The 20125-nt window shown below is 52.8% G+C and overlaps 1 protein-coding gene across 1 annotated transcript in view; it reads right to left on the reverse strand.

The window, feature by feature from the left end:
• Positions 1-2563: 2563 nt before the first annotated feature.
• The window catches only part of VWA5B1 (von Willebrand factor A domain containing 5B1), a 49956-nt gene continuing 32394 nt past the window's right edge, over positions 2564-20125 (reverse strand). Inside the window, exons 12-20 of the mRNA XM_012659260.1 lie at positions 19640-19823; positions 18156-18346; positions 13795-13996; positions 13043-13348; positions 11284-11421; positions 8397-8510; positions 5189-5258; positions 4581-4698; positions 2564-3070 (exon numbers count right to left, since the gene is read on the reverse strand). Coding sequence (XP_012514714.1) covers positions 2564-3070; positions 4581-4698; positions 5189-5258; positions 8397-8510; positions 11284-11421; positions 13043-13348; positions 13795-13996; positions 18156-18346; positions 19640-19823 — 1830 coding nt within the window. The remainder of the gene's footprint in view (positions 3071-4580; positions 4699-5188; positions 5259-8396; positions 8511-11283; positions 11422-13042; positions 13349-13794; positions 13997-18155; positions 18347-19639; positions 19824-20125) is intronic.

The following is a 20125-nucleotide window of genomic DNA, read 5'->3' on the forward strand; positions in this document are numbered from 1 at the left end:
AAAATGTCTCTTGTTCAGACATCCCCCCATAGCCCTTGGGTTATTTGCAACCAATGAGGATTTTTTCCTCTCTGCCTTCCGTGCTGGGCAGGGGAGGCAGGGGTTTTGGAGATCAGCAATTTGCTTGTTCATAAAACTGGTTGCAGAGCTCCAATGGCTGCCATGGGGCTGGGGCTGCGGAGCTTCCCTAGAGAAGGGGGCGGCGTGCCCGCCACTTTGCTGGGTTTCTCAGTTACTCCTCCAGGCATCCTGTGGCACTGGTTCCACACCGGGCAGGGGCTGGAGCACCTCAAACCCCGGCTTGTCATCGTCTACACCAACATCTGGAGACCCAGGATCAGGCTTATGTGGGGGCTGGGGCGCTGGATGGCCCTGCCCACCCTGATTATATAGAGGAGGAAAAGGGCCCAGAACGCACACACTTGTTCAAGGTCACACAGAGAGCTACAGCAAATTCACCTTCACTAAGAGGGCAACGTCCCAGCGGCAGAGAACCTGGGACTGTCAGAGCAGCAGGAAGCCCCCAGCTGCAGTGCGCCCAGGAGGGGAAGCCACTTGCCCACACCAGTATCAGGGCTGAGGCCTGAGTCCAGACATTCTGACCTGCAACCTGACAATTTTTCCATTAGCAGTGGGCCACCTCCCTCCATCCTTACCCTGAAGCTGGGACTGCTGCCTGCGTAGCTACAAAAGGGTTTTTGGTGGAGGAGAGGGGAGGTCTGCAGCAGGTGACAAAGCTCCACTCACACCTCCTTGAAGCCTTGAGCAAGACAACTTACGCCCTTGGTCCCCCTTGGTGACACTAAGCCAACTTCCTTGACTGGCATCCTGCCCCGCCTGGGGTGGTGGTGGCCATGGTGTCAGAGACTGCCTAGGTTCCTCCCGAGAAGGTGAGTCTGAAGCAGAGCCAGTCAGCGAGCTTGCGACTTTATCCTAAGTCTCAAAAGGGCCACAGGGAGAACACCTGCTGAGAGATTCCACAGCACAGCAGGAGGGCTGGGCTGATGGGTCGGGGTGGGAGGCGGGGCACTGCAGCCTGTGGGGCTGCCTTTTCCCCTTCGCACCCGGTGGGTGGTGGGTGTTCTGCTGGAGCCCCCTCCTCCTTCCAGCCCCTGCCGATCACTGGACATTCCTTGAGTCTTCACGAAGCCAGGACTTGCCCGAGAGCCCATGGGGCTCCCATGGGCTGTTTGATAACTTGAGGTCTCAAGGCGTCCCAAAGAGGAACCTCACTCCAGGGCCATGGGACCTGGGAGAGCAATTGGATGAGGAGAGGGCAAGGCCTGGGGGAGAGAGGGGGTCGCAGGGTGCACAGATTCAGCCTGGGGTCCCAAGCTGGCAGGTTCTTTGGAGAGGTCCAGACCCATCTCCAGGGGAGTCTGCCAGGCAGAGGATACTGGGCAATTTGACACCAGCCACGAGGGAATCTGAGGCCGGAGCCCTCCAGTCCCCATGTGGGGACAGACACATGGGCCTGAGGGAAGGAAGCCCGGGGGCTCCTACTTTGAAGCTTTGAGATTCTTTCATTTCACCAAACAAATCCTGCCTCCCAGCCAAAGCCGCTGTCCCCAAATGCCTTGTAGCCAAGTGTGGTCCTCTGCGGTACAGAGGCTCCTCTCTCGTCCTACACTGGTGTGGCGGGAGGCCCCATCCTGGGATGCGGTGAACTCAGAGATGCCTCCCTTGCTCCTCAGTGCCAGGAGTGGAGTTGGCTTTACTCAATCCCCGAAAAGTGTGTAAATTATTTATGGTGTCGCTGGTTTCTTCACTAACATCTGTGACCACGTCCGTTCTTTTCAGACTATTTTTGCACAGACTATCACTTAACTCTAACACTTCAGCTCTCAAGGTGTCGCCCCTGGGCCTGCCCATCACCTCCTGGCAGACAGGAAGCCACACGTGACCTGCAGACTAGCACTGAACTGAACTGAGGGAGCTTCCTAGCTGAAAGAAAGGCCCCTGAGCGACAATTTTGTAAAGTGTCGGGAGAGAAAGTTGTCCAATTGGCTTTGAAGTGGGATTTGGGGGTCCCAGACTGTCACCGTGGAGACAAGAACCTATCCCACAATGCAACTGACTTGGTGGTCTCTCTGAGCCGAGATTGGAGCTTGTGTGTCTGGCACTTGTCGTGGCCACATTCTGTCATCCATCCTTTTATTTCGGGGGGCGTTGCTGTTCCTACTGTGTGCCCACGTGATCTACCTCCTGAGAGGACTCAGGATTAAACTGTATCTTCTCTCGCCCCCCGCCCCCCGCCAGTAGCAGGAGGCTCCAGAAAACTGCCTGAATGTCTGGGCAGAAAGGAACCTTTGAACCATTTGAGATCTAGTCCGATTCCCTCATCTAACCTTCTTATTTTATAGAGGAGGAAGCTGAGGCCCAGATGGGGCAGGGACTGGCCTAAGGTTGCACAGCGAGGTGGCAGCAAAGTTGGGATTGCACTCAGGCCTCCTGACTGCCAGTCCACGGCTCTTTCTAACAACTGATATATTGGCTACAGCTTCAAAATTCTCCCCACCAGGCCGAAATGGCCCCACCTGTCCCTCTCCTTCCCCGGCCCCTCCTACACATAATTCGGGTTGTAGCAGAGCATATCGAACTCCAGGTTCTCATCCCAGTGCCGCAGGAGCACGAACAGCTGTCGGGCAGCGGCCTTGAGTGTGCCCCGGGTGCGGCCCTCGGGCACGTCCTGCTGCTCCAGCCACGAGTTGGCCTTGGCAGCCACCAGCTCCCACTCAGTGAAGTAGGAGGCCGAGCTGTGCTCCAGCCACGCCAGCCCCACCACCGTGGCCCACAGCTTCCCCGTGTGCTCCACCGCCGCCCTCGGCTCCAGGCCCGGCCTGCCCTCGGCGGGGGACCGCGAGGAGAAGCTGTCACAGGAGGGATGCCGAGACGAGGGGCTGGTGCACAGCTGGGGACTCGGGGTCTTAGACCCGGACTGACGGGCAGTGAGCGACACCCGGTGGCAGGTGAAGGGCGAGGTCCACTTGAGCTTCTCCATGGGGATGTGGATGGCCTCGCAGAAGGCTTGGTTGAGCAGGAAGGCTCCGGAGGCCAGCTGCAGAGACACCTGTGTGTGGGGAAGCCCCTCAGTGGGCCTCAAACGTGTTAGCCCCTGGGCCCCGGGCCATGCACCGTCCGCATCCACACTGCCACCCCACCCCAGCTGCCCGGCGCATTTGGGGGTGCCTGGGCCAGCTGAGCATCCCCGTCTTTATCCCACAGGCACCTCAGACTAACCGCTCTCCAAGCCCAAGTCAGCGTCTTCGCTCCAAACCTGCCTCTCGTCCTGGGCAGGTGGGCCTGGCTCAGCCACTGGGACTGTCCCCTGCCATGCAGTGGAGTTGGGCAGCTGTCCCCCTCTTCCTCCCTCACACCCACCAGTTTCCAAGTCCCAATAGGTCCTCTGTCTACACTGTCCTGCAGGCCACCATTCGTCTCTTCTCTCTCCCCTGTCCCCACCCCACCCATCTGTCCCGCAGGTGGAGGGATCTCTGTAAGGCGCGGATCATGCATCGTGGGGAGGCACAGTTCCACGGCTTCAGTGTCTCTTAGAGTAAGCCCAAAGTGTGATTAATAAAGCCCTACACGAGCCAGCCCCGGTTTGTCCTCGGCTCTCACCCCTCAAATCCATTCTCCACCTGCCATGCTCCCTCTCTCCTCCATAGCTCCTCACCTCGGGTCTGGGCTTAGCCATGACCTTCTTCAGGAAGTCAGGCTTAATGCCACCCTGACCCCGGCTCGAGCCTGGGTTAGGTGTCCACCCTGTGGACTCCTCCACTGAACTGGACCTCACAGCTCCGAGGATTAGAACCGCCCAGTTCCCTGTCTGGGTCCCCTTCGATGCTAAGCACCATAAGAGCAGGGACTGTATTTGTCTCATTCAAGGTTGTCCCCTCAAGGTCTAGCACCTGACTCAAGAAATGATTGTTGAATGAATATACACATAATGTCCTGTTGCCCTGGGTATTTGGAAATTCAGAGTGACACTATGCACTTGGGTGTACAGGGACAGGAACGTACAGTGAAGCTCAAACTGTGTCCCTCCTTCGAGCACCCTCTGTTCCCCAAGACCCGAGGGGCCCCAGATGTCTCCTTTCCTCCGCAGTTCAGAGAAGCCCACTCAGGACCTTCCCACCCGGCCGCAGCACGCTAGAGCATCTGCAGACCCACTTGCTAAACACGGTGCATGTCCCCGAGGCGTTAATTTTACTCGCTTGTGAGTCATTTCAAAGCTTATTTTTATGTACTGAAAAACAGACACACATAGACGGTGGAGCAGAAAGCAAAATTCCCACAAATTTTTAAGGCGAAGACAGCAAATTGCAAGGAATTTTTGTGATGCCGTGCTGGCTTCTAGCAAAATCCCTGGACCCCTGGGCGGGGGAGGCGCACGCAGATTCCCTCTGCCCTGCTGGCTACTTGGGTGGGAAGCTCTGGGAAGCTGCGGAACTCGGAACTCGGGGATCTGAGCTCCCCGACAGTCTTCTGAGGAGGTGGAGGGGTGGGCAGGGGATCCCAGGGAGGCCCTGCTGCTCAGTTGCGCGGCAGTGGGGTGGGCCTGGGGTCGGGGCACTCACCAGTGGTATATAGTCGAAGCTCTGGCTCCCCGAGGTGGGCTCCGGAGCTCTGCCCAGCGGCTTGCTCAGGAAGCCCTTGGCCGCCCGCGTCAGCAGCCTGGACTTGTTGAGCTTCAGCCTGTGCAGGTGCAGTGGGGTGTCGCTCGTCATCCCACCTCCTGGTACCCACCCAGAAGCCTCTGCAAGTCAGGGCCAGAAGGCATTCAACAGAGAGCCTCCTCCCGACTCCTCGTCTGACAGCTGGGGAATCGGAGGCCTGGGGAGAGGGGCAGGCACCTGCCCCACGTCACTCAGCGAGTTAGCAGCAGCCAGGACCAGGAGCCGGTCAGTGTTCGTTCATGCCCCTCTTTTGATGTCGCACTGGTGCCCAGCCTGGTGGTCAGATAGTGTGTGTGCCAGCCCTCCCAGGGGAATCTGCACTTGAACAGGGACCAAGGAAGTGTAGGTGGTGACCTATAAGGGGAAGATGTTAGGCGGCGCGAGGCCTGGAAGACAGTGACAGCTCTGGGTGGCACCGGTCTAAATGTCAGGCTGGACCTGCCTCTGGCCTTCCAAGAGAGGAACTCCCCCAGGAAAATGAGTGCGCCCTCGTGGGAGGTCCCACTTACCTGGAGCCAAAGAGAGTCTCTGAGGCCTTCGTGGGAGAAAGGGTATTGGTGGCCAGACTGCGCAGGGGATCTGGAGAGCCACAGAATGACAGAGCTGAGGCCGGACAGATGACCCTGCCCAACTGCTCACTGCCCAGCTGCAGAAACAGAGGCCTAGAGAGGGGCGGGGGCCTGACTATAGCCCTATGTCCCTAGAGACCCTATGTCCCTAGAGGCCCAACCCAGCCATTAGGGTGCAGGGCTGTTTCTGTCTCGGGTGGCATGGGGAGGGGTGGAATATGTGCCTCCACGTGTAAAAAACTGGCCTCCAGGTTTCCTTGGTAGGTGGCCCCTGGCATCTTCTGGGAGATTACTTGTGAGGGGGGCAGTGACAGCTCACATCAACCCCCCTTGTTCCCACATGGGGACATCGAGTTGATCTCCCAGCACATTGCTGGAGGACCCTGGGCAGAGCGGGTGGTAGAGTCCTCCCTTGGCTGGAATCGGGACGCCTGACTCCAGGCCCAGCTGTCTCATCGACATGCTGTGTCACCTTGCAAGTCACTTCACCTATTCAAGCCTCAGTTTCCTCATCTTTATTTACCTTATTTTTTAAAAAATTGTTTTGTTAGAGATGGAGTCTTGCTCTGTTGTCCAGGCTGGAGTGCAGTGGTGCAATCATAGCTCACAGCAATCTCAAACTCCTGGGCTCAAGCGAGCCTCCTGCCTCAGCCTCCCGAGTAGCTGGGACTATAGGCGTGCACTGCCACGTCTGGCTAAATTTTTTATTTTATTTTTTGTAGAGACAGGGGTCTCTCTATATTGCCCAGGCTGCTCTCGAATTCCTGGCCTCAAGTAATTCTCCTGCATCAGCCTCCCAAAATGTCTCATCTTTAAATTGGGGATAATCCTACTCATCTCACATAGGAATTGTTTTGAGGAATCAATGCAGTCCTGGGGACATGTTGGTGCTAGGACACTCTCCTGACCCAGGACCAATCACAACCACCCTCCTGATTAAGGAGAGGCAACACCCATTGCCTACTCACCTTTGGGAGCAGCGTGCTTCTCCCGGCTGAGGGATGTGGTCTCATTCAAGGGCACGGTGAGGCTGGTCTCCCCATCTAGGACAGAGGAGCCAGTGAGCTGCGACCTCTCCCAGCCCTCCCTTCCTCACCTCCCGTCCCCAGGGACAGTGCTGGTCTAGTTCACAGTGCCTAGGGGTGGGCTGGGGGAGCAAAGTCAGGGTTTCCACCCTGGCTAGGATGGCTTTCATCTTCCAAAATATAACCATTGCCCCACCATGAGGTCAGACGTGCTTGGGTTCAAATCCCGATTCCTGCATTGGCCAGCCGTGGGGCCTTGGCAAAGTTACATCATAAATTCTGATTGCAAATTGGAGATCCTGGTATCTATCTCACAGTGTTGCTGTAAAGATTAAATTTAAGCCCTGAGGCTACAGACAGGCAGGGGGACAGGAGTAGTCAGGGGCCTGAGGGTGAGGGTTGGGGTTGGGAGAGGGGTGGGCATCTCCTCACCAGGTCTGTGCCTCACTGGGGAGGGGCTCATGCCAGCTCTCCAGGAGGCACCAGAATACAGCTCTGACTTGTCATAGGGCTCTGAGCCTCAATTACCCCATCCGTAAAATGGGGATAACAATCACATGTTCTTTGTTCAGAACTCATAACTGAGGTGATTATTTTTATGACCACTCCTCCAAGGGCTAGAGAGTGATAGGGCAATCTACTAGAAGGGGCTAGTCCAAATCCTAGAAAAAGCTTTATGTGCAAACGTGTTTGGCAAAGCCTCTGCCTCCTGCCATGAGACCGTTAGCTCTGTGAGGGCCAAGATGGGGCTCCACTCGTTGCCCCAGCACCCAGCACTAGAGTGCTCTAATGACTGAACGACTGAATGACTGAATGAATGACTGACTGAGGCAACCACAAGGCAGGTAGGAGGGAGGCTAACCTCATGGACTCTGGGCCAAACACGTCTGGGTTCAAACCTCGGCTCTACCATGTAGCAGCTGTGTGCCCTAGAGTAAGTCACTTAACCTCTCTGAGTGTCCTCATCTCTTAGTGGGGAAAATAAAAGGAACTCTCTCAAGATGGTCGTGAGTAGTCACGGATAATTCGAACAGTGCCCAGCATATGGAAAACTCTCCAGTTAGCCACTGTCTTCCTCAGGGAGGGAGAAGCTTGGGTAGGATGAGAGTTTAGAAGTCAGAGACATGGGCGAGAATCAGAGGACAATTGAAAGGAAGGGGTCTGTGATGTGACGGAAGCCATGGGCCACCCAGAGCTAAGCCGCAGAGAACGGAAAGGGTGGACTGGGAATTTCCTGTCCACTGGAAGCTCAGCTTGGCTCGGGGTAGGGCTGGTTCCACTGGGTTTTGGAGCCAAAGGGATCGAGAAGTTGGCAGAATCCTTAATTCTGAAGAGCTCCTCTGCTTCTTCTCCCGCTCACACAGTGTTCTCATTTTCTAACCCATCAACGTCTGTAAGCTGGTTCTGGTACCTTGGGTAACAAATTCTTATGGTCTGGGTAGCTGGGCTGGTGGCCAGGCGGGACTCCTGATGTCCTGTCCTCTCCACGCACAGAAGAAGGCAAGAGATCCTCACTGTGCATGTGAGGGCAGCAAGGAAGGGGTTAGGACTAGTGCAGCAGTTAGGCTGTCTTTAGAGACAGAAAGACACACACCTATGCAGGACACACAGGATCAAAGCCATCCTGTGAAGGAGTGCAAGGTCAGGCTCTCCAAGGAGCCACCCTGCAGACACAGTGAAATCAGGAGAAGGCTCAAAGGAAGCTGTTGGGATTCCTGAAAGAAACAGATGGTGGGACCCAAGCAGATGGAACTTGCCTCTTTGCTCTTGGGTTTCTTCCTTATTAGGTTTCCCGGCAGTTGGTGCCTGGGAGGACTCAGAGGCTGGAGGCAGGGGACAGCCAGTAGGGTCAGGGACCTTGAAGGGGAGAGGTGGGGGAGGGCGTGGGCGGGGAGGTGGAGCTGCTCTCTGGCAGAGAGAGCTGCGTCAGTGGTGGTGTGCTGTGGCCATCCTGAGCCCCTCTTCTGCAGGCCTGGCTGTGCCCTGGCCCTGCTGAGCCCAGAGCGCAGACTCAGAGAGAGGCCTCTGGGGCCTCGGACATGAGGGTGCCACAACGCCAGGGGCCCAGGCTACTGAACACGCTCTTACTCAGGGGCGGCTCTTACTTAGGGTCTGAAATTTGCCATCTCCAGCTGCCGAGTCCTCTCTGAGCGTGGTCTGGGACCGTCCGAAGCCAGCAGAGGCGTCCCTCCACTGTCGGGTCAGGACCCGGGAGCTGATCATCCGCAGCGCAGCACCTTCACAGAAGACAAGGAGGAGGTGCAGCTGGGTACAAATGTGCCAGTCCTCCCCTCTTCCCCGAGGCTGGCGGGACAGATTCTGGCTTCAGTCTTTCCAAAAGGCAGGAAGGTATTCTCCAGAGGTGGGAAGGCATTGTCCACGGTAAGACCACGAGATTTAGAGTCACAGAGACTGGGGTTTGAGCCCCAGCCCCACTCTTGCCAGCTGGATGGGGCGCTAACCACGCTGAGCCGCAGTGTCCTTACCTGGAAAGTGGAGATAATAGCACCTACCTTGTCGGGTAGACACTGCTGCTCACAGAATGTTCAGGAAGCAGCAATGGTTTCTAGTTAGTCGAAAGGCTGGTTTTCTCAGAAACACTTTGTATTCCTTCTCTCTGTCCACTATCTCAGAGACCCACATCCCAGGCCCTCCTCCTGCAGGGCAGACCCCTGAAGTCCCAGGGTATCACCAATAGGTGGTAGATGGAAGAGAGATGAAGTTACAGCACCGTAAAGTACGTTTTAGGGAACCCCACTTTCAGAGAACACTAGTTTTTAAGTTGTTCCTTAAAAAAGATAAAGTTCTCTTGGGAAACATGTTTTGAAGAGGCTGCCTACTATAGTCCATTCTCTGAGCATCTTTTTTTTTTTTGAGACAGAGTCTCACTTTGTTGCCCGGGCTAGAATGCCGTGGTGTCAGCCTAGCTCACAGCAACCTCAAACTCCTGGACTCAAGCGATCCTCCTGCCTCAGCCTCCCAAGTGGCTGGGACTATAGGCATGTGCCACCATGCCCGGCTAATTTTTTCTATGTATTTTTAGCTGTCCAATTAATTTCTTTCTATTTTTGGTAGAGACGGGGTCTCGCTCTTGCTCAGGCTGGTCTCGAACTCCTGAGCTCAAATAATCTGCCCGCCTCGGCCTCCCAGAGTGCTAGGATTACAGGCGTGAGCCACCACGCCCGGCCTCTCTGAGCATCTTGATGTATATTGACATACTAAAGGCTCTGAGAAGTTCTGCAGTGAAGAAAGCTTTTGAGCTCTATTTAATCCAGTGGTTCCCAAATGTATATCCTAATTCAGTATTTTCTATTTTTGTGCTGGATGGCATGACATGAAACTAGGGTTCTAGTTTCTTGGAACCTACTTGGGAAAGTGCAGACCTAGATCTTAGGGGGGCTTTGGGGCTTGGGTTCAGATATGAGCAGGTGCTTGACTTCCTAGGCTGTGGCTGCAGGTGCTGGCAGGCTGGTCAGAGATGGGTGGGAGATGGAGGGACAGTCGTCCTAGCAATGTGAATAATGAAACCACTCAGTGAGGATGTGGCCTGGGTAGGGTGGCTGCTGCATTGCTTGAAATGACAGCAATTGAGAGGGGGTGGGATGGGAAGTTGATCATTTCAGGACCACCAGTAAGAAAAGATGGGCAGGAGGAATGAGGAAGGGCACATTTTATTCCCAGCATGATTCTTTCTGGAGATCTGCTAAAAAATAAAAAGGGGACCACGAAGGACAGAAAAATGTAATTTAGAAACAAAAAGCATGAAAGTTCATACACATGAACCACAAAAAAATGAAAGAAAGGGTCCAAGAGGGATTCTTTTTTCACCTATCAGACTGGCAGAGTTGAGAAAGGTAAACAATATTGAGTGTTGGGGAGGATGGACATTGGAATAACCTTTGGGGTGGGCGGGGTGGTTTGGCAACTACATCCCAATTTTAAATATGCAGACCCTTGACACTGCAATCCTACTTCTAAGAGTTAATTAATTCCAAGGAGATAGCCAGACAGACACACAAAGATGTTCTCAGCAGTATAATTTACAGTAATCAAATGGGGAATACACTAACTGTCTAAATAGGCTTAAAAGGTTGTGATATATCTTTTTTTTTTAAATTTCAGAATATTATGGGGGTACAAATGTTTGGTTACATCAACTGCTTTTGTACCATTTGAGTCAAAGTTGTAAGTGTGCCCAGCCCCTAGATAGCGTGCACTGCACCCGGTAGGTGTGGTGATGTATCTAACAGGCAGTAGGGGATGAGTAGGAGAGAACTCAGCCTCTGGGGCCAGGACACTGGGATTGAAAGCCTGGCTCTGCCCCTCACTGCTGTGTGACCTCAGGAAAGTTACTTAACAACTCTGTTTCCCATCTGCAAAATGGGGGTAATAATTGTATCTACTTTGCAGAGCTGTTTTGAGGATTAGTTGATTTAAAATATATGTTTTGGAACCCTTTCTCATTGGCCATTACGATGACACTAGCTCCCTGCAGTGGAGCGGGCTGTGGCTACTAAAATGAGGACGTAGATTTACCTTCATGGAGAGACACTCTCCATACCCATATTTTGTAAAATATAGCACATATTGGTATGGTCCAATTCACATAAAATGATCTGTCTTTTGATTTCTCTACACATAGGTATCGGTAGAGAGAAGTCTGGAAGGATGGTCACACCAAGGAGGTAAGTAGTACTCCTTCCTGGATGGCCGTCAGTTTTATTTATTGTATATCTTTCTATATTTTGGAGTTTTCTACAATAAGTGCATACCATTGTCCCAGCTGGAGAAATACAGTGAAGACATTTTCATTGGTGGGAAAAAGGGACTGGGATGATTTCACAGCCTCTGCAGAGCACGTGCCCCCACCTCACGGTGACCAGAACATCCGCTGGGGGCCGTTCTGCTTCCAGGCCCTACCTTGCACCCTTCCTGCAGTTGCGCGATCCTTCCTATCTCAGCCCCCTCCCTCCGTCCCTCAGGAGAGCCCGAGCCCCCCGCCTGCCTTACCGGAGTTGGGGTACTCCACCACGGTGGGCAGGTACCGGCTCTTGCTCACGTCCACAGGCACGAAGGCTGTGTATTTGCTGATGACGCTGCAGGCCTTGCTGGTGTGCACTGCGTTCACCTGGTAGCGGCGGTTGGAGCCTGTGAAGCGAGAAGCTGGGGTCGCTGTTTGGACTCGGAAAATCTTCCCTGACATGGAAGCTCTGGAAGCTAAAAGGAGGGCTCAACGACTGGTCCCCATCTTTGGGATTAAATAAGCCCTTAAAAAAAAGGGGTTGCTAGCTCGCTAATTAAAGACATTTTTAAAAAAAAATACCACCGTCATTTCACATCATCATTTCACAAAATAAAGGATATTTTAATGTAAAAATATAAGACATTATCTCAGAATAAAAGACAGCTACTTCCCTTAAATAACTGTAGTGTTATTTTTAAAAAAAAACCCACCATGTTTTCTGTATTTTATATTTTAATTTTGCAGATGTCTAACAGGAACCTTGCCCTGGGACTTTGTAGGTCCCCTGACTGGTGGGTGGGGACCACTATCTGACCCATCTAACTGCCGGGAAGATTGAAAATCAGAGAGGGAGAGTGGTGAGCACAGGGTCACACAGAGAGTTAGTCACAGACCTGAGATGGGGACTCAGGATGGCCTGACCCCAAAGCCCAATCCCTTTGCACTGAACAGATGAGGGGCTTGCCACCTCCAGGGGCCTGGGTGAGGAGCCCGGGACATGAAGGGTGGACAAGTGCTTTGTAAACTGTAAGGTGAGGACCTCGCAGGAAGAATGAAAGTAACACATACAGCACAAAAATGCAAATAGAATATAAACAACATAATGTTATTATATAAATACAGCACAAGCCTATAACAAAGAAACAACATAACCACTCTATTCATATCTCCATTCTCCGAGCTGCTCCAGCAAGATCCCACCAGTGGCTTTCTCGGCGAAGTCTGCCCCAATTCCTGGACTAAATTAGCTCCCCCACCAACCCTGTTATACAGTCTCTTGGATGCCTGTATTTCTTTTTAACAGCACTTAGGACAAATGCACTCAATTAATTATTTGTGTAATTGATTAATGCTGGCTTCCCTGCTAGTCTGTCAAGCACGCATGAGTAAGGACAGGAGAGCTTTGTTCACTGGCTGTGGTGGTGGGGCGTCCACGCGGGCCTGGCCCCAGCTGGTCCCAACAAGTAGGAGGCATTGATGAGTGCGGGGACGGACTTGGGGGGCTGGTCCTTGCGGAAAGCCTGGGCTGTCGTCCTTGTTCTGTTTTCGAAGCACTACTGGGGCGTTACCGGGGAGAAGCGCTGGGAAGTGAGGGGAGTGGCGGTCCGTGGGAGAGGGAAAGGAGGCAAGCAAACAGGTCGCTCGGTCGGGGCGGAAAGGGTGGAGGGGCCCGGACTGCGCAAAAGGGGCACCGGGCTGTGTGTGTGTGCGTGTGTGCGTGTGTGTGCGTGTGCGTGTGTGCGTGTGTGTGCGTGTGTGTGTGTGTGTGTGTGTGTTGCGGGAGGGGCGGCACCTGCAGGCAGCGGGAGTGGGTGGAGCCGCGGGCCGTGGCCGGTGACTGGCGCCAGGGGAGGGGTCAGGGTAAGGAATGAGCCCGGGCACTCACCGGAATGGGGAGGGGCGAGGCCCAGAGGCCGGGCAGGGGGCGGGGTCTAGGGCAAGTGGGTGGGGCAAGGGGCGGGGCTGTGAGGAGGGGCGTCCCTAGCCGCGCGCGGAAGGGTGCCGGGTGCGGGCCACTGCGCTCACCTTGCTCGATGTCGCCCTCGCGCTCCGCCAGCTGCTCGAAGTCGCGGATGATGGCGCGGGCCGCCAGGTGGTGGAAGGTCTCGCTCCACAGGTCGTCGTCGCGCCGCTCCGGGCCGGGGGGCCCCAGCTCGAAGCTCACCTCCCACTGCACGCGCTGGCTGTCGCGCAGGCCTTTGACCAGCGCCTTGCCCAGCACCGGGCCTGGGGTGGCGGGCCTGCCGGGACTGGCCCGCTCCTCGGCCTCGGCCAGGGGCTCCCAGTCCGAGGACGTCTCGGTCTCGAAGGCGGAGGGGTGATGGGACGGGTCTGTGGGCGGAGGCGGCAAGAGGGCCAGACGCTGACCTGGGGGACAGACGGCCAGTCCTCCCCCAGGAAACAGACACCCCTAAGCAAGTACAATCCCCTCTTCCCCCCAAGGAAAAAAACAACCCCTTCCTAAGAAAACCGGGGGGCAAGGGCCTGGCCCCAAAAAAAGGGGCAGATCCACTGCCCAGGAAGCCAGTACCTGAGGGAGCCAGATAGGATGGGGCGAGACGTGGGCAGCGAGAATGGAGCTGCAGCCTCACAGGCCACGCAAGGGCGAGGTGGCTGGGGAAGCCTGGATGGGTGAGGTGCTCAGGGAGGGGTGGGCCACAGCAGACCCCCAAGGACACAGACACAGGCTTTTACCTCTGGGCCTGTCATCTGAAGTTGGCCACAACCAAGGATTCCTCCCCATTCCCAGTCAGGTCCTGGACCCTGCAATCGCTTACCCAGGTCCCCAGGGCTGCGGCTGTCTGAGGCAGGCTTCAGGCTGGACCCAGGATCCTGCTCCCTCATGGGGCTCCAGGCCAGGGACTCCTGGCCTGAGGGTGGGAAGAGCTGGCAGCTTTGGGGTAGCAGAGAGGGCCTGCGGGCCCCTGGGCCTCGGAGTTTGGGTCCCTGGCTCAGGTCCTGGCCACAGTTCAGCAAGGGCTAGGAATGCAAAAGGAGAGACCTGGTGGTGGGACCCTCCTTCCTCCTGCCCCTGCCACAGCTCTTTCCTCCTGGGCACTGCCCCTCCAGCACCCAGGGGCACATGACCCAGTCTCCATTACCCATGAGTAACATCAACGAGAGTAATCCCAAACCGTGGATGAACTCCAAACCACAGAAAACCATGGAAAATCACACACCATGGATAATTCTAAACCTGCTTTTTTTTTTGCTATAAAGTTTAAAACTTTTTTTGTGTGTGGTTAAAATTATCAACCTTTTTCCTTATGTCTTTCCATATGTCATGCTTAAAAGGTCTTTCTCATGCAAAAAATATTCCAGAATTTTTGTAATTTCATTTTTGTTTGTGTGTTTAAATCTTTGATTCACATGAAATTTATTTTGGTGTAGGGAGATAGAAACGAGCTTTTCCTTGGCTTTCCAAATGATACAAATCTTAACACCAATTACTGAATGCAGTTTATCCATTGAGTCCCTGCAGTTTATCCGTTTCCCACTTCTATCCCAACAAAGCTTTCGTGCACATTTGGTTATATTTATGGACTTCTTCTTTTGTTGATTTTATCTACTCTTGTGCTGGTACAAACAGACACTAAAAGGCAAGGGATAAACTGAAAAATTCATTTGCAACATGCATGACAAAGATCACTTTCAAGAAAATGCTTTTACAAATCACTGGGGCTAAAAGATACACTTAGTAGAACAATAGGTTAAGGGCATTTGGGGGCAGTTTATAGCAAAAGTATCCCATAAACTCATGAAAAAAATGCTCAGCCTCACAAAAAATTTGAGTAATGTCAATTAAAACAAGTTATGTTTTTTTGTATCTTACAGATTGGCAAATATTTAAAAGTTTGATGACACTCATCATGCCCAATGGGGAGACAGAGTTTCTCATGGGTTGTCAGTAGGAGTGTAAAACTGGTACACGTTTTTGGGAGAATAATTTAGCAATGTGCTATCTAGTAACAATTAAAATGCACAAACCCCTTTGACCCTGCGATGTCACTTTTTGGAATTCAATCCTGTGGAAATACACAAGCGTGCAAATATCTATGTGCAAGTACTGTATATAAGTTTACAGTATTATTAACTGTCTGGAAACTACGTAAGTATCTCTCAGTAGAGGTTGACAAATAAGTTATGGCAGATCCGTGCAGTGGAACACCATACAACACCGAAAAGAAAGAGCTAGATTTTTTCATATCAAATGGGAAGATGTCCAAGATAAAACTTATTTTTAAAATGTAAATTGCGACTGTTCTAGCTCTTTTTTTTTTTGAGACAGAGTCTTGCTCTGTTGCCCGGGCTAGAGTGCCGTGGCGTCAGCTTAGCTCACAGCAACCTCAGACTCCTGGGCTCAAGCAATCTTTCTGCCTCAGCCTCCCAAGTAGCTGGGACTACAGGCATGTGCCACCATGTCCGGCTAATTTTGTGTATATATATATATATATATATATATATATATATACACATATTTTTTAGTTGTCCAGATCATTTCTTTCTATTTTTTAGTAGAGACAGGGTCTCGCTCTTGCTCAGGCTGGTCTCGAACTCCTGACCTTGAGCGATCCATCCACCTCGGCTCCCAGAGTGCTAGGATTACAGGCGTGAGCCACCACGCCCAGCCTGTTTTATCTCTTAATTGTGGTAAATACATGACTACACGCATTTGTCAGATCTCACAGAACTGTTCCAACATAAAAGTAATTTTACTGTGTATAGAAAAGTGAATTAAAAAGACATTTGAAAAGTAAGTTGGAGAGCAGTTTGTATATGTGATTATTAAAATATATCCATATGGTGTGTATGTGTGTGTATTTCTGTGTATGTGTAGTATTTCTGGAAGAGAACACTCAAAACCAAGTGAAGGCTGGGCGCGGTGGCTCATGCCTCTAATCCTAGCACTCTGGGAGGCCGAGGCAGACGGATTGTTTGAGCTCAGGAGTTCGAAACCAGCCTGAGCAAGAGCGAGACCCTGTCTCTACTAAAAATAGAAAGAAATTAATCGGACAACTAAAAGTATATAGAAAAAATTAACCAGGCATCGTGGCACATGCCTGTAGTCCCAGCTACTCGGGAGGCTGAGGCAGGAGGATTGCTTGAGCCCAGGAGTTTGAGGATGCTGTGAGCTAGGATGATGCCACGGCACGCACTCTAGCCCAGGCAACACAGTGAGACTGTCTCAAAAACAAAAAACAAAAAACAAAAAACCAAGTGAATCTGGGCATAGAGGAGGAGGACTTTTATTTGTAGTTTATACCCAACTGAAGGTTGGTTTTTATTTCAAACTCTGAGTAGTTATTACTTTTGTAATTGAAGACTATTAAGTTATGTAAAAATGAATCTTAAGCCTCTGGGACCATATACATCCCCTGGTAGGGGGAGGGGATGAGGAAGCAAAGGCCTTACTAGGTGGAATTTTTAAGGCCACCAGTTAACCATGGAGGCTTTTCCATCCCTATCAAGTATTTGTTGGGAGGGGGACTGTGCCTCCCCTATCTCTTAGATCAGAGGTCCTAGGGATGGTGCAAGGATGTGGGAGAAGGAGGGGACCGGTCACTCCCAGGATGGCCTCAGTGGGGGAGCTGGTACCCAGCCAGGGCTGCTGGATCCCTAACACCCCCAACCCCCATCAAAGACTGGGGTTCCCCCATTCCTACCACACCATCACCACCACACTGGGTCAGAGAGAAACTGAAGCTGCTAAGGTTTCCATGGCAACAGATGAGTCTAAGCTCCAGTGAGCCCTTTACCCAGCCAGAGGCTGCAGGGAGGGAGAGAGACAGAGAGAGAGAGAGTGTGTGTGTGTGTGTATGTGAGCGGAGATGGGCCTCAAGTGCTAAGGAACATGCAGGAGAGATGTAAAAGGGGCCAACCTGCCCAGAGCTCCCACCAAGTAGAGCTGCCACCAAAGGACACCTATTGTGTGCCAGGTGCTAGGCCAGACACTTCGTCTCTTATCAGCCAACGCCTGGAGGAGTCCTCCACTTAGAGTTGGCTGCCAGTAAATATCTGTGGAGGAGTGGCAGCTCCATCATCTCGTAAGCTATTCTCCCCATTTCCTAGGTGGGGCAGTCGGGGCTCAGAAAGTTGAGCGACATGTTTAAGGAGCAGACCCGGCTGCAAGGCCAAGGCCTTCCAGTTGCACCAAGTGGTCCCTGCTGAGCACAGAGAAGGGCCCTCAGGGACAAGGTGGCAGTGGCCTTTCCCTTGGGGAGTGGGCTTATGTGTATGTGAAGCAGGGAGGGACGGGGAGGGGGAGGCTGGGAGTGGGAACGGGCATACCCAGGGGAGAGGAGAAAGGGTGCTTTTATGGAACCACAGACGTATAATGACAAATCGACATGAACTCATTCTTAAGAAATGGGTTAAACCACAGTTTGGTTTAGGACAGCCGTTCTCAACCAGGTGATTCCCCTCCCCCACCCCAGGCCATTCGGCGGTGTCTGTAGACATGTTTTGTTGTCATGACTGGAGGTGGTGTGGACACTGGCTTCGAGTGGGCAGAGGCCAGGGACACTGCAAACATTCTACAATGCACGGGACACCCCTTGCCCCATAACAAAGAATTACCATCTTAACAGAGCAGAGGTTGAGAGACCCCGGTCTAGCAAGACAGTGCATGACACTCCTGCGGTGGCTCTGTCACTCTCAAATTCTCTTTGCCCTGGGGAAATGTACAACCCCTGGAGCTTGTCGGAGGTACAGTGTGATAGAGGAGGAAGCAAGGGCTTCTTGAAGGCAGAGGGGCCTGTTGCAGTCCCCTGACTGGCTGTGTGACCCTGGATAAGCCACTTTACCTCTCTGGATCTCAGTTGCCACTGAGTCAGGGTGGCTGGCCCCCAAACTCTCTCCTGTCCTGGGGATGCTGCAAAATCAGCTGAAAGAGTGGATGCTCCTCGTCAACTGGGAAGTGCTGTGTGCAGAGAATGAGTGAGCTCATCACCTAGCGGGTGTCATGATAGGAAGGTGTCCTTGGGGGGCAAGGCAGACGGAGGCCCAGAAAAGTGAAGAGGTGAGGCTCACTCAGCAGCTAAGCTGTGCACAGGCCCCGTCCTGTGGCCGAAGCAGGAGACACAGCTCTCCCAGCCCGTGGCCTTCCCCAGCTCCCTCCCAACCTGCCCTGCCTAGGTACCTGCAAGCCAGTGTGCCACCGCTGGGCATCCAGGCTGGTCTGGTTGGTGAGGTCCTGCAGCCGGGCTTTCCGCAGCGGGTATCTCCTGGCAGCCACCGTGGGGTCGCTGGCCGTGGTGGCCCTTGGGCGGGGCTTGTGGTTGGTGATGTGGTTGGTGCTGTACGCCCTCCGTCGCTGGGAGAGGTTCAGATCTGGACAGAGGTAGAGATAGGGGAACCATGAGGGTGGGACAGAGGGAAAGAGAGGGGCTTGCATACTTCTTTCCTGCTTGCCCACCAAAATCTGTGCAGGTGCCTCACCAGCATCCGAAGCCTTGGCTGATCTGGCCCTAATCTATCTCCCACATACTCTCCCTTCTGCTCCCTTTTTAATGCACAATGTGCCCCAAACACACTAGATGAGCAACAGTTGTATGATATATGTGCTTTCTAAGTGGCACACCTCCACGCCTTTGCTCAGGCAGTTTCTGCTGCCTGGACGCTCCTCTCTATTCTTCTAAGAACCCAACCCCTTGCTAAGTCTTTGTTTATGTCCACTAGTGCTGCAGTCCCCAACCCCGGTACTGGTCCATGGCCCATTAGGAACTGGGCTGCACAGCAGGAGGTGAGTGGCAGGCGAGGGAGCAAAGCTTCATCTGTATTTACAGCCGCTCCCCATGGCTCACATCACCGCATAAGCTCCGCCTGCTGTCAGATCAGTGCTGGCATTAGATTCTCATAGGAGCCAGAACCCTACTGTAAACTGCGCATGCGAGGGATCTAGGTTGCGGCTCCTGGTGAGAACTTAATGCCTGATATCTGAGGTGGAGCTGAGGCGGTGATGCTAGCACTGGGGACTGGCTGCAAATACAGATTATCATTAGCAGAGAGGTTTGACTGCACAATAAATGTAATGTCCTTGAATCATCCTGACACCATCCCCGCCTCCCCCGGTCCGTGGAAAAATTGTCTTCCATGAAACTGGTCCCTGGTGCTCAAAAGGTTGGGGACCGCTGCTCTAGTGGATGTACTTGTCTCTCTTGGGATCCCCACAGTTTGTTGCATTTTCCAGAGGCCCCTGTCACTCTGCTTTCTACCAGAGTTAGGGCCAGTCATCTCTCTCTTGCTAGATGGAGAGCTCATTAAGGGCAGGTGACATGTTTGAGTCATCTTTGCTTTCCATGTTGTGTGCTCGGTCCCTAGCCTTAGTACGGAATCAGTAAATGCACTGTGAATGGAAATTAACAGCATAAAGAGGCTTTGTAGTCAGATAGGTCCAGACTCCTAATCTGTACTCTACCTCTTTCGAGCCCTATGACCTTAGCCAAGTTGCTTAAATTCTCTAAGTCTCATTTTCCTCATCTGTGAAATGGGTATAACAGTACCCACCTCTGTAGCTGCTAACTGGCCAATGAGATGGTTTTAAAAAGCACTTAGCATGTAGCAAGTGCTCAATATAAGGTAGTAATCATTATGGCTTCCCTGAAGAAACAGCAGCAGACCAACCAGGATTGGTGGTGGAGTCTCCACTGACTGGCCAGGCATCTTTGGCCTGCCCCAGGTTGAAGGGTGCTTCCAAGTTCTTGGCACAGTCTCCACTGTCCGGCCCAGGTCCCTCATCCTGAGAGTGGTAGAAGACGGAGCTGCTGGACTCCTGAGAGTGCAGCATGCTGTACCGTCGCCTCTTGTCCTGGAGGGAGGGAGAGAAAAGAGAGCCGGGAGAAAGGCTTGGTGCCAGGAAGGACTTCTCGGGGCAGCAAAGGGTGTAAACACAGGTGGTGGAGATTCTGTCTCAGAAGAACGTGCATAATAGGAAAGCTGTTTGTTTGCTTAGGAAATTTTGGAAAAGTTCCTTTCAAGAGATGGTGAATGGAATTATCTTTTCATATCACTTATGTTGTTTATATTTTCTATTATTGACCTCATTCTTTAAAAGATTTTAAAAATGTAATTCTAAATGCCACTCCTGTCTCCAAATAGGTAGCCCAAATT

The sequence above is a fragment of the Propithecus coquereli genome, unplaced genomic scaffold, assembly GCF_000956105.1.
Source record: "Propithecus coquereli isolate 6110/MARCELLA unplaced genomic scaffold, Pcoq_1.0 Scaffold600, whole genome shotgun sequence".
In the NCBI taxonomy this organism is placed as follows: domain Eukaryota; kingdom Metazoa; phylum Chordata; class Mammalia; order Primates; family Indriidae; genus Propithecus; species Propithecus coquereli.